Source organism: Lactuca virosa, chromosome 6 (assembly GCF_052849685.1).
Source record: "Lactuca virosa cultivar CGN04683 chromosome 6, Lactuca_virosa_CGN04683_v6, whole genome shotgun sequence".
NCBI classification, from domain to species: Eukaryota; Viridiplantae; Streptophyta; class Magnoliopsida; order Asterales; family Asteraceae; genus Lactuca; species Lactuca virosa.
Window position 1 is genome coordinate 222452238 of NC_136431.1, and position 11567 is coordinate 222463804.

At 37.4% G+C, this 11567-nt stretch overlaps 2 protein-coding genes across 2 annotated transcripts; both read right to left on the reverse strand.

The window, feature by feature from the left end:
- Positions 1-2937: 2937 nt before the first annotated feature.
- On the reverse strand, positions 2938-5155 carry LOC145119441 (alcohol dehydrogenase 1). The gene is made up of 9 exons (XM_079055106.1): positions 4883-5155; positions 4659-4795; positions 4527-4573; positions 4123-4448; positions 3956-4038; positions 3801-3876; positions 3550-3707; positions 3303-3464; positions 2938-3217 (listed from the first exon to the last, which is right to left on the reverse strand). Exons 1-9 carry the CDS (start codon positions 4917-4919, stop codon positions 3101-3103), a joined length of 1143 nt encoding a protein of 380 aa, XP_078911232.1. The 5' UTR covers positions 4920-5155; the 3' UTR covers positions 2938-3100.
- Positions 5156-9287: 4132 nt separating this feature from the next.
- Positions 9288-11347, reverse strand: LOC145119373 (alcohol dehydrogenase 2). The gene is made up of 9 exons (XM_079055019.1): positions 11194-11347; positions 10984-11120; positions 10857-10903; positions 10457-10782; positions 10284-10366; positions 10123-10198; positions 9881-10038; positions 9634-9795; positions 9288-9548 (listed from the first exon to the last, which is right to left on the reverse strand). Exons 1-9 carry the CDS (start codon positions 11228-11230, stop codon positions 9432-9434), a joined length of 1143 nt encoding a protein of 380 aa, XP_078911145.1. The 5' UTR covers positions 11231-11347; the 3' UTR covers positions 9288-9431.
- Positions 11348-11567: the final 220 nt, after the last annotated feature.

Consider the following 11567-nt stretch of genomic DNA (forward strand, 5'->3'; position numbering starts at 1 on the left):
GACCTGGGAGCCGGAGTTAGAGATGCGCGAGCAGTATCCAGAGTTATTTGTTGAGTGAGACTTCGAGGGCGAAGTCTAGTTCTAGTGGGGGAGAATTGTAACATCCCGAAATTTAGGTACAACTATTTAGCCCTTCTTTTATTCAAAATGTCAAGTTAAGCCCTTAAGAGGAATTGGTAGCAAATGAGTACGCTGGGCGTACTCAAGAGTACGCTGCGCGTACTCATGCGCTTATTTTGGACGCGGACTCGCCTGAGTACGCTGGGCGTACTCAGGGTTACGCTGGGCGTAATGTGTCCAGGTGCAAACCCTAATTTCTGACTTGTGCCCTATATATTGGATGCTAAGGCTTATTTCTCAGCCTCCATAGCAGTGAGTAAAACCCTAAGAGAGAACTTTTCATCGTTCTTAGTGAGTGTGTGTGATTTTGGAGCTAAAAGTGCCTTGGTGTGCTAGTGAAGAAGAAGGAGAGGAGTTTGTGGAGACTAGAGTTTGAAGTGCAAGTTTGGATCTGAGATCTACAGAGGAAGGAGCTGCATTTGGAGGTATAAAGTTCAAAACTTTCCTTTTCATTTGGTTTGTTGCTTCATGGACCATTTTAGGGTTAAAAGTCCCAAAGGTGGAGACTTTATGAGTGTAATGTGCTCCATGGACCTAGATCTGTCCCATTTCAGTGGTATTTGTGTTGTAGATCCATAAAGTTCCCATCTTGGTCGTGGATATGAGATCATGCTTGAGTATTGGGCTTTCTAGTGTTAGGAAATGGTATATTTTGGGTGTTAGTGACTTGTTCAGCCATGCAAAGGCTTAAAGTCATCGACTTTATGGATTAAGAGGCTTAAAAATGGTTAGATCTAAAAGTTGGACGTGAGTCTTAACTGTTTAAGACCTCAAGAGCTAAGGGACTGAAACTGGGATTTACGCCGGGCGTAATCCCAGTACGCGCGGCGTACGGGGAGGCGTTCCCCGATTCTGAGACTGTCGGGTACGCCCAGCGTACACATCTGGTACGCGCAGCGTAACCCGGAGGGTTGACTTTTGGTTGACTTTTAGGGTTTGGTCTATAGTGGGGCCTTTGAGTTATGAGAGGGGTAAAATGGTCTTTTACCCTTCTGAGAGTACTAAGAGGAGGAATAGTCTAGCCTTGAGAGATGTATTGATTGAGAGTATTTATTTTACATGATTAGGCGGAGGCTAGACCTGATTTTACAGAGTTCGAGCTTTACCGAGTTACCCGAGGTGAGTCTTCTCACTATACTTTACCTAGAGTGGTAATTAGAGCTATGAGACAGAGTATGCTGTATGCTTTTGCATGATGTGATTTCTATGTGTTATATGCTATGTATGTTACAGAGTTTTCAGAGTTAGGACCGGAAGGTCCACAGAGTTAGGGCCAGAGGGCCCACAGAGTTATGGGACTGGAGGGTCCCACAGAGACACCTTGACCAGAGGGTTATAGCCTCGAGTGGTTAATATGTGTTGTGTGTGGTATTTTGGGGAACTCACTAAGCATTTATGCTTACAGTGTTGTGTTATGTGTCTCAGGTACCAGCGAGGATCGCGGGAAGGCGCCGGCTTGATCAGTACACACACGGGGAGATTTTTATTATGATCTTGGGATATGATGTTATGATTGACTATGTGATCCAATGGTGTTTTTATAACGATTATGAATGAAAATGTGTTTTATAAAATGTGAAAAATTGTTTTGAAAATTTGGGTGTTACAGGCACCCCATGCTGTGCCACAACCTCCCTGGTGTAGATGTCGGCCAACTTCTCCACAGAGATACTCTCCTAAATCGGAAGGAAATGCGCGCTCTTGGTCAATCGATACACGATGACCCATATCGAATCCACCCTACGCGCCGTCCGAGGCAATTTGGTGATAAAATCCATTGTAATCTCTTCCCATTTCCAGACGGGAATATCTAACGGCTCCATCTTGTTGTGAGGTCGCTGATGCCCGACCTTAACTTTCCTCCAAGTCAGACACCTCTCCTCATACCAAGCTACATCTCGCTTCATATATGGTCACCAATAATCGGGAAGAAGATCTCTATATATCTTTGTTGCTCTGGGATGAATAGAGAATCTCGACTTGTACACCTCCTCCATCAAAACCTACCGCACACCACCCTATTAAGGAACCCACACCCTTCGATGGAGAGTCAATAACCCTCGGCTATCATAATCAAAGGAAGCCGCCTGACCCTCTTAATGGTGTTTGAACTTTCACAGTCTTAACACATCGGAGTGACTGTCGTTTCCAGCAACGAGTAAAAAAACATATCATCGTCATCAGACAAAGATGAAGATGACAAAGAAGTTCACAAATTATTCATCAGTTTAAGATGTTTGGTGAATGAAAATTTTGTATAGAGAGAAAGAATTGATGATTGTAGTTTGTTATAGTTTATAAATTAAGTGGTATTTATAGATAAACTATTGAATAGTTTTATTTATTTATTTGTTTTTATTTTTTTGAGAAGTTAATATATTCCAACGTTCAAAAGAATGGTCAACAGATCGTCTCTCTCTCTCTCTCTCTCTACCACTAGCCACTTATGGACCTTAGGGGCATCAGTGGCGGACCTTAGTGGAGCATTGGGGTCCCGGGCAACTGCTCAATTTCCGGCTGTAATTTTTTTTTTCTATTAGGTGCACCGGCTTGAAGTACGAGCGACACCCCTACTAAAACAGTCTGCGTCCGCCACTAAGGGGCATGTTCATAGGCAAGTATCGCATGATTTGGTTATGCCTAGCCATCTTACGAGCGAGTTATGGATGTACTCCATATAACCTTAGTGACCTAAATTGTGGTATATATCGAGTTTAAGATGACAGTAAGACATTAGACAAAGGATTAAACTTTGACAAAAATAAGCTTTCTACTACAATATATGTGAAAAAAACATCAAAAATTTACCAAGAGAAGTGAACTAATTAATAATCATTGGAATATATAAACTCAGGGATTTCAACACAACACAGAACACAGAAACACTGATACTTAGTAAGATCAAAGAAGACACTTTGATCCGATATTATATGAAATATAAACTACTATTATACAACATTTTTAAAATCTTCCCCTCCATTTATTCACCCATCCGAATTATGCATCGGAGACCTTCACCTTTAAGCATCAAATCAAAAGCCTTATTGATCTCAGAAAACGGCACTTCATGTGTTATGAACTTCTCCAACTCAAGTTCCTGCATAAAATCAACTCAAGTTCATCATGCTTCCATGCCATTTTATTCATTTATAATTCAACTTTGAAGCTATAAAATGGGTTACCTTATTCATATACTTTTCAACCACAGAAGGAATATCGGATCGAGGTTTATAGTTTCCAAAAAAGGTTCCCTTCAGAGTCCTTTCGTTCAATAGATTCAATGGACTTGTCTTGAAAACAGCATCTTTATGTGGAACACCCACAAGAACAGCAACACCCCAACCCTGTAAGTATTCAATATTTGTTATTGTAATTAAGCATGAATCATTAATTCATTATATGAGTGAGATGAATTGATTAAATTCTTACATCATGAACACATTCGAAGGCAGATATCATAGCATCAATATGACCAGTGCATTCAACACTCCTGTCAACACCTCCATTTGTCATCTCTGCAATTACTTCTTGTACTGGTTTCTTGTGGTCTTTTGGGTTCACAAACTCAGTCACTCCAAATTTCTTTGCTGTTGAAGCCAAAAAAAACAAAAATATATCAGATTCATTAATCATATCATATGTCGAGTTTTTATTCACAAATGCAGGTAGCAAAATCTTACCAAGCTCAAATCTGTTGGCATTGAGATCAACACCAATAATCCTTGAAGCCCCTGTAATTCTTGCACCTTCAGCAGCCTAATCACAAACAAACCATTAGCTTTTTTTGGCCATGAATGAGACTTTTTGAGAAACTTAGAAATTCCAGAAAACTCACAGCAAGCCCCACAGCTCCTAGTCCAAAAATGGCGACAGATGAGCCTTTTTTAGGTTTTGCAACGTTCAGAGTAGCACCAAGACCTGAAAACACGAAGATTATTTAGGCTAAGAAAATACCCATTAGAATTATAATCGGAGAATGTTGATTATAATTTGTTTTTGTACCTGTGGAGATCCCACAACTGAGGATACAGACTTTGTCAAGAGGAGCAAGAGGGTTGATTTTGGCAAGACAGCCAACATGAACGACGGTGTATTCACTGAAAGTTGAAGTTCCGACGAAATGGAAAATGGGTTTCCCGTTGATGGAAAATCGAGATTTTTGATCGTGAATCATGACTCCTCTATCGGTGTTGATTCTCAAAAGGTCACACATGTTGCTCTCTTCCGACTTACAGTGAGCACAATCTTTGCATTCTCCGGTGAAAACAGGGAGAACATGATCTCCGGGCTGAAGATCAGTCACTCCTTCCCCAACACTCTCCACAACCCTGTTCACGTCAGTTAAATTTATCAAATTTTTATCCGATTACAAACCCTTTTCGATTTAATACAAGAATCAAACATACCCTCCAGCTTCATGTCCTAAAATTCGGGGAAACACGGGATTCTGACCCTGAAAAGTTCATCGGAAGGAAACGAAGATTCAGGATTTGAGTTTTTGACAGAGATTTAAGTAAAAGGGCTAGTAGATTGGTTACCTTCGCTTCCCAAAAGTAAACATCGGTGTGGCACAGGGAGGTGAAGAGTATTTTGATTCGAACTTCCATTTTTTGGGGTGGCGCCACCTCCACTTCTTCAATCACTAGTGGCTTTCCGGCTTCCCATGCTACCGCCGCTGTCACATTTACATTCATCATCAAGCACCGTACCAAAAATTTTCTGCTTGATAGGGAAATCACAAAAGAAAGAATAAAATGCTTACCTTTGCATCGAATCACCTGATTATTAGTGCTCGACATTTAATCTTCTTGTTATCTGATCGCAAATACAGAGTATCTGAAAACAACTTCAATTGCGTTTGCTAATTATGTGATATGAAGCAGTAATCTAAGCAATTGGGTATTTATAGGTCGAGGGAGTGCATATACCAAAACTGTAAACCGACCACCAGGTTTTGATTTGCCGGGTTTCCATCGATGAAGCCGTTGACAAGTTAAACCCACCGTTTAACGAAAACAAGAAACTGTAAAGTACCCACTGATGGGTGGTTTTCTTTTGAAGAATATATAGATTGGGTCCACAGAGTCTCCAACATTAAAAACATTAAGAGTAAATTACAACCATGGTCCCTGTTATTTCTAATTTCTACCGTCCTTAGTCCAAAACTAAAGTTGTTTTTCAACTTTAGTTGCTATTTCAAGTTTTGTATTGATTTTTGTCCCTGGAATTGACCTCGTTAAATTCTTGGTGATATAGTCCCTGACTCAGGGGAAATTGTGCATTACACCAAATGTTTTAAAACTGATTTTTTAGTTGAACCAGTCTGATGACTGGTTTCTGGTTAAATCGCCGATTCAACCAAAAAAGTTTCCTACATCTAACGGTGTTGTGTGTCGGCCTTCGAGTTGTGTACACTCTAAAAATGTTAAATTTTCTTTAGAAATGTGTTGTTTTTTAACGGGTTAAGTAAAATCCAACTATACAAGTCCAATAAACTAGTTTCAAATGTTTTTTACCGATTTAACTCAGTTTTTGAAGAAACCGTCCAGTTTGATCCGATCAAGAAATTGACATAAAACCGGTCATTATTGAACCGTTCTCGTCTACAGTTCCCGGCCCAACCGGTTTGAACCAATTTTTAAAACATTGATTACACCTGAGGACATTTTACTTGTTTTTCTATTTTAGTTTTTTTTATCGCTATCTCTTAATATAATCGTATCTAACGTTCATTTCTTGTTATCTTTTTTTTCTTTATCATATATCTCCTTTACTAATACATCCTATTGGAAAATTGGTTTTAACCGATTTAAAAATTGGTTATTTTTCATTTTTGAGCACAAATTTCGAACTATAAATATAATCAAAATGGATAAATGATTATACGTTTGTCTTCTCCTCTAAGATACATTCATTTTGATATATCACATGTCCAAAACAGATTAAAAATAAATGAAAAGTTGTATGTTAAAATGAGGTGTTTGAAAGAAATTAACAAATGAGTTAATTGGCTTTTATTTCATTCCACATGGGTGGGAGCTTGAAAAGAAAATGAGTTTATAATTATAAAGGCTTATTATTCTTGTAAATGTGAACAAGAGGCTCTCTTTTGCGCGCACGGGGTGCAAATGTGAATAAGATTGGCTTGGGTTCACTGAACTTATTTGTGGATTGTTGTGATGGGTGTGAGCAACAGATGCTCCTATACCTCCCATATCACTGAGATCGTCATCACCAACGAAAGTTAGACCTGGTATCTCATTTGAAATCTAACAAAAAAATTATGGTTGATTGTAGTGACGAGTCTAAAATAAAAAACCATATGGTTCACTAATTTTTCTATATACATTTTTCTGTGTAAAAAAGATTTTTATTGGTAAGGTAGGTGCTAAATATTTTTTAAAGATAGGTCCCTAAAAAATTTCTATAGAAATTTTAGATAAATTAAAAAAATTAGGTGGGTCCTAGGACCCACCTTCCTTACACATAGCCTCGCCACTGGTTGATTGAGTGTTATTCTTAAGTTCTATTAGGTGTTATTTTGGTTTTGAAGTCATGGCAGCTCAAAGCTATTTGTACGGTGGCGCTCTATCTTTTTGATGTACATGAACTATTGACTATTAGCTTTGTTGATCTTCTAATGTTTAACTTTGTTTTTTTTTTCGTTGTTGAGTGTTGATTCTTAAGTTTTATTAGGTGTTATTTTGGTTTTGAAGCCATAGCAACTCAAAGCTATTTGTATGATGGTGCTTCCAATGGTGCTCTATCTTTTTTATGTACATGAACTACTGACAAATATAACAGGGGCATCGTAAATGTAAATGGTTAGAAGGGGTTTTTTTGTAGCTTGAAGGTTTTATTAGAGATAGTTACTAGTTGCAAAGAGCATTGTAAATGGGATTCATAGATAGATGGTGAGATTGGTGTGTGGTGGTGATTAGTGACACTGTAAATGGGAGTCAGTGGATGTGGGTTAAAGGGCGAAGGATTGTCGGTGGGAGGCGGTTATGGTGTTGGGTTTGGAGGAGTAAGGGGCAGAGAGATGAACCATTGTGGGTGATGAAGATAAAAGGGATGCGGTTGGGGTTTTCTTGTTCTTTAATTAAAAATCATTTTATAAAAAAAATGTATATTAATCATTTGATAAATATTTAACTGATATTTTTAACGGTATTAGCCATAAGAACATACATGTAGTGCAAGATTTTCCTTTCTTAAAGATCACTTCGTATCAAAATTCTCATAAGGACCGGAACCTTTGTAAACCAACAAGACCATTTATATAACTTTTTCCATATTTTACTTTTAAGTCATACTAATTTAGTATTATATGTTTTTATATATTACATTATTTCTCTTATTTCTTATCGTAGTAATGGTATAATTTTAAAATTGTAAAATATTTACAAGTGTTAGATTACATCAGGGGCGCAACTATGGGTTCTAGGGGTAGCGGGTGGTACTCCTTAAATTTTTCGGCTTAATTTTTTTTCCAATGTAATGTAAATTTTCTCGTGTGCTACACCTTGGACTTTCTATGGTTCCGCTACTGGATTACATATTATTATTAGAAAGTTAAGCATCTTGTTATTTTTTAGAACATCAGCTTTATTAAGGAAAACTAGCAAGACGCTAGAAAGAAAAACAATTACATGAAAGTAATAGATAAAATTGGATCATGCAACCAGGCAACCCAATTGACCATAGTTTTACAACACCTACTACTAGCCCAAATGAAACTCTAAGTCATCACCTTATCAAACAACAAAAAAAATTTAGGCTTAACTTTACCAAAAAGTAAAGCGGTTCTAAAACACCAAATCGACCACCAAAAAGTGAAACAAAACGCCTCCAAAAAATCTTGACAAATTAAAGACAAACGCAAGGCGCCAATCCAAGCAAACCAATCTTGGAAACAAAACAAAGTAGGTGTCTGAACAATCCACCATATGCAAACAAGATTCAATAAGTCTCTAGCCAAATCACACTCGAAGAACAAGTGTGTATTAGTCTTAACTTCCTTCTCGCAAATAGGGCATAAAATAGAATTAATCTCAATCCCTTTTTGAGATAAGTTATACCAAGAAGGTAATTTGTTCAAGAAAGACGCCAAACAAAAGCATTAACTTTAATAGGCGTAAGGCGACACCATCTAGTCACTGTATCCTAGACAATAAGAAGATTCTTATCAATTAGCAGAGCTCACAGAGAAAGAGTCGGAACCATCGAGCGAGCAACTCCACCTATCCGCAGACGAAGAAAGCAAAACCGAGGACATCAAGTCTGAAATTAGACCATTGCTCAGCCTCTATCCCCCCTTTCGGTTTTCTTCTAAAAGTGGTATCCCAACCCGATTGAAATCAAAACCGAAGAAAGCACCTTGTTATTATATGTAAAAGAATATACATATGTTGTTATTCGAGGTAGAGAAATACAAAATGCATTGATATTATATTTAAATAGTTACATATTATGTAAATATATTGTTATCGTAAATAACAATTAAAGTAGATGTTTAGTAAATATTCTTGTTATTTTGATGGTTGAATATTTTTGTGGTAATAAACGTTTATACATAAAAAAAATAAAATAAAATTATAGGTACTATCTTTATGAAACTGGAGATGTTGCATTAAAGATTATTGGAATACAATTATAGCATATAAATTTTATACAAAAACACTTGTAGGTATACCATTAGGCTGAAAGGAGTAGTAGCATGTTTAGCATGACATCAGATTTTTTTCATGCCACATAGGCTAGAAGGAGTGCTACATCAAAGTTATAAAAAGGTAGGGAGTGATAATGTGTTAGGTTAATAGATTTTATTTTGGTAAAACAAAATTAAAAAAAGAAAAAAAAAACAGGAACTAGCCAATCAAAACCCACCATCCTATTTTCTCTCTTCTCTCTCCTCTCGCTATGTAGGCAGCGATCTCTTCTTAGCGCCCCTCTTAGCGCATGGCAGGGGGTGGTGTAGCAGGTGCTAAGAATGCCTTGGCGAGTGTTCTTAGCGAGCCCACTCCCTTTGGCATTAGTGTCCTAAAGTGTGGTATATATCGAGTTTAAGGTGACAATAAAACATTAAACAAAGGATTAAACTTTGACAAAAATAATCTTTCTACTACAATGTATGATGCAAAAACATTAAAATTTACCAAGAGAAGTGAGCTAATAATAACTACTGGAATATATAAACTCGGGATTTCAACACAGAAACACCCATACATAATAAGATCAAAGAAGACACTTGATATGTTATGAAACTTGAACTACAGTTATACAACATTTTTAAAAACTTTCCTCTCCATTTATTCACCCATCCGAATTATGCATCGGAGACCTTCACCTTTAAGCATCAAATCAAAAGCCTTATTGATCTCAGAAAATGGCAATTCATGAGTAATGAACTTCTCCAACTCAAGTTCCTGCACAAAATCAACTCAAGTTCATCATGCTTCCAAGCCATTTTATTCATTTACAATTCAACTTTGGAGCTATAAAATGGGTTACCTTATTCATATACTTTTCAACCACAGAAGGAATATCGGATCGAGGTTTATAGTTTCCAAAAAAGGTTCCCCTCAGAGTCCTTTCGTTCAATAGATTCAATGGACTTGTCTTGAAAACAGCATCTTTATGTGGAACACCCACAAGAACAGCAACACCCCAACCCTGTAAGTATTCAATATTTGTTATTGTAATTAAGCATGAATCATTAATTCATTATATGAGTGAGATGAATTGATTAAATTCATACATCATGAACACATTCGAAGGCAGATATCATAGCATCAATATGACCAGTGCATTCGACACTCCTGTCAACTCCTCCATTTGTCATCTCTGCAATCACTTCTTGTACTGGTTTCGTGTGATCTTTTGGGTTCACAAACTCTGTCACCCCAAATTTCTTTGCTGTTGAAACCAAAAAAAATATATATGAGATTCACCATTTATCAAACTGGTTTTTATTCACAGTTTCATGAAGCAAAATCTAACCAAGCTCAAATCTGTTGGCATTGAGATCAACTCCAATGATCCTTGAAGCCCCTGCAATTCTTGCACCTTCAGCAGCCTAATCACAAACAAACCATTAGCTTTGTTTAGCCATGAATGAGCTTTTCTTGAGAAAGTTAAGTTAGAAATTTCAGAAAACTCACAGCAAGCCCCACAGCTCCCAATCCAAAAATGGCGACAGATGAGCCTTTTTTAGGTTTTGCAACGTTCAGAGTAGCACCAAGACCTGAAGAAAACACGAAGATTAATTAGGTCAAGAAAACACCAATGGAACTGTAATCGGAGAATATTGATTATGATTTTTTCTTTTTTATACCTGTGGAGATCCCACAACTGAGGATGCAGACTTTGTCAAGAGGAGCAAGAGGGTTGATTTTGGCAAGACAGCCAACATGAACGACGGTGTATTCACTGAAAGTTGAAGTTCCGACGAAATGGAAAATTGGTTTTCCGTTGATGGAAAATCGAGATTTTTGATCGTGAATCATGACTCCCCTGTCGGTGTTGATTCTCAAAAGGTCGCACATGTTGCTCTCTTCTGATTTACAGTGGGCGCACTCTTTGCATTCTCCGGTGAAAACAGGGAGGACATGATCTCCAGGCTGAAGATCAGTCACTCCTTCCCCAACACTCTCAACTACCCTGTTCAAATTGATCAGATTTTTTTATCCGAATACAAACCCTTTTCGATTTAATACAATAATAATCAAACATACCCTCCAGCTTCATGTCCTAAAATTCGGGGAAACACGGGATTCTGACCCTGAAAAGTTCATAGAAAACCAAGATTCAGGATTTGAGTTTTTACAGATATTTAAGTAAAAGGGCTAGTGGATTAATTACTTTGGCTTCCCAGAAGTAAACATCGGTGTGGCACAGGGAGGTGAAGAGGATTTTGATTCGAACTTCCATTTTCTGGGGTGGCGCCACCTCCACTTCTTCAATCACCAGTGGCTTTCCGGCTTCCCATGCCACCGCCGCTGTCACATTTACATTCACCATCAGCAATTCTTCTTGTAAGGAAAATCATAAAAGAATGAATGAAATGCTTACCTTTGCATCGAATCACCTGGTTAGTAGTGCTTGGCATTTTTATCTTCTAGTTACTTGATCGTTGAAAGAGAGAATATGAAAACAACTTCAGTTGGGTTTGTTAATTGCTTGATATGAAGGAGTAATGAAAATTGGGTATTTAAAGGATGGGGGGAGTATATTAATCTAATGATCGAGAAGGTTTGATTTGAGTTTGTAGAATCTAGTAAAAAATAGGATAAACCAGAACTAGAAACCTGCCACCAGGTTTTGCTTTGGTGGGATAGTTTTTGGCTAAAAAAAACCTCATTTTCCATATAGACACCTAATTAATTTTTGAAATATTTTTATTAGTTGAAATTTTATTGTTTTCCGAAAAAACTGATTATAATAGC

What these genes read in the sequence shown, in the direction of transcription:
- LOC145119441 (XM_079055106.1), bottom strand. Translation starts at nt 4,919, where the DNA reads ATGTCGAGCACTAATAATCAGGTGATTCGATGCAAAG. An exon ending in TGCCAACAGATTTGAGCTTG is followed by an intron (nt 3,708 to 3,800) that starts GTAAGATTTTGC and finishes TGGCTTCAACAG; the next exon opens with CAAAGAAATTTGGAGTGACT. An exon ending in TTGAAAAGTATATGAATAAG is followed by an intron (nt 3,218 to 3,302) that starts GTAACCCATTTT and finishes GATTTTATGCAG; the next exon opens with GAACTTGAGTTGGAGAAGTT.
- LOC145119373 (XM_079055019.1), bottom strand. Translation starts at nt 11,230, where the DNA reads ATGCCAAGCACTACTAACCAGGTGATTCGATGCAAAG. An exon ending in TTTACTTCTGGGAAGCCAAA is followed by an intron (nt 10,904 to 10,983) that starts GTAATTAATCCA and finishes TGAACTTTTCAG; the next exon opens with GGTCAGAATCCCGTGTTTCC. An exon ending in TTGAAAAGTATATGAATAAG is followed by an intron (nt 9,549 to 9,633) that starts GTAACCCATTTT and finishes GATTTTGTGCAG; the next exon opens with GAACTTGAGTTGGAGAAGTT.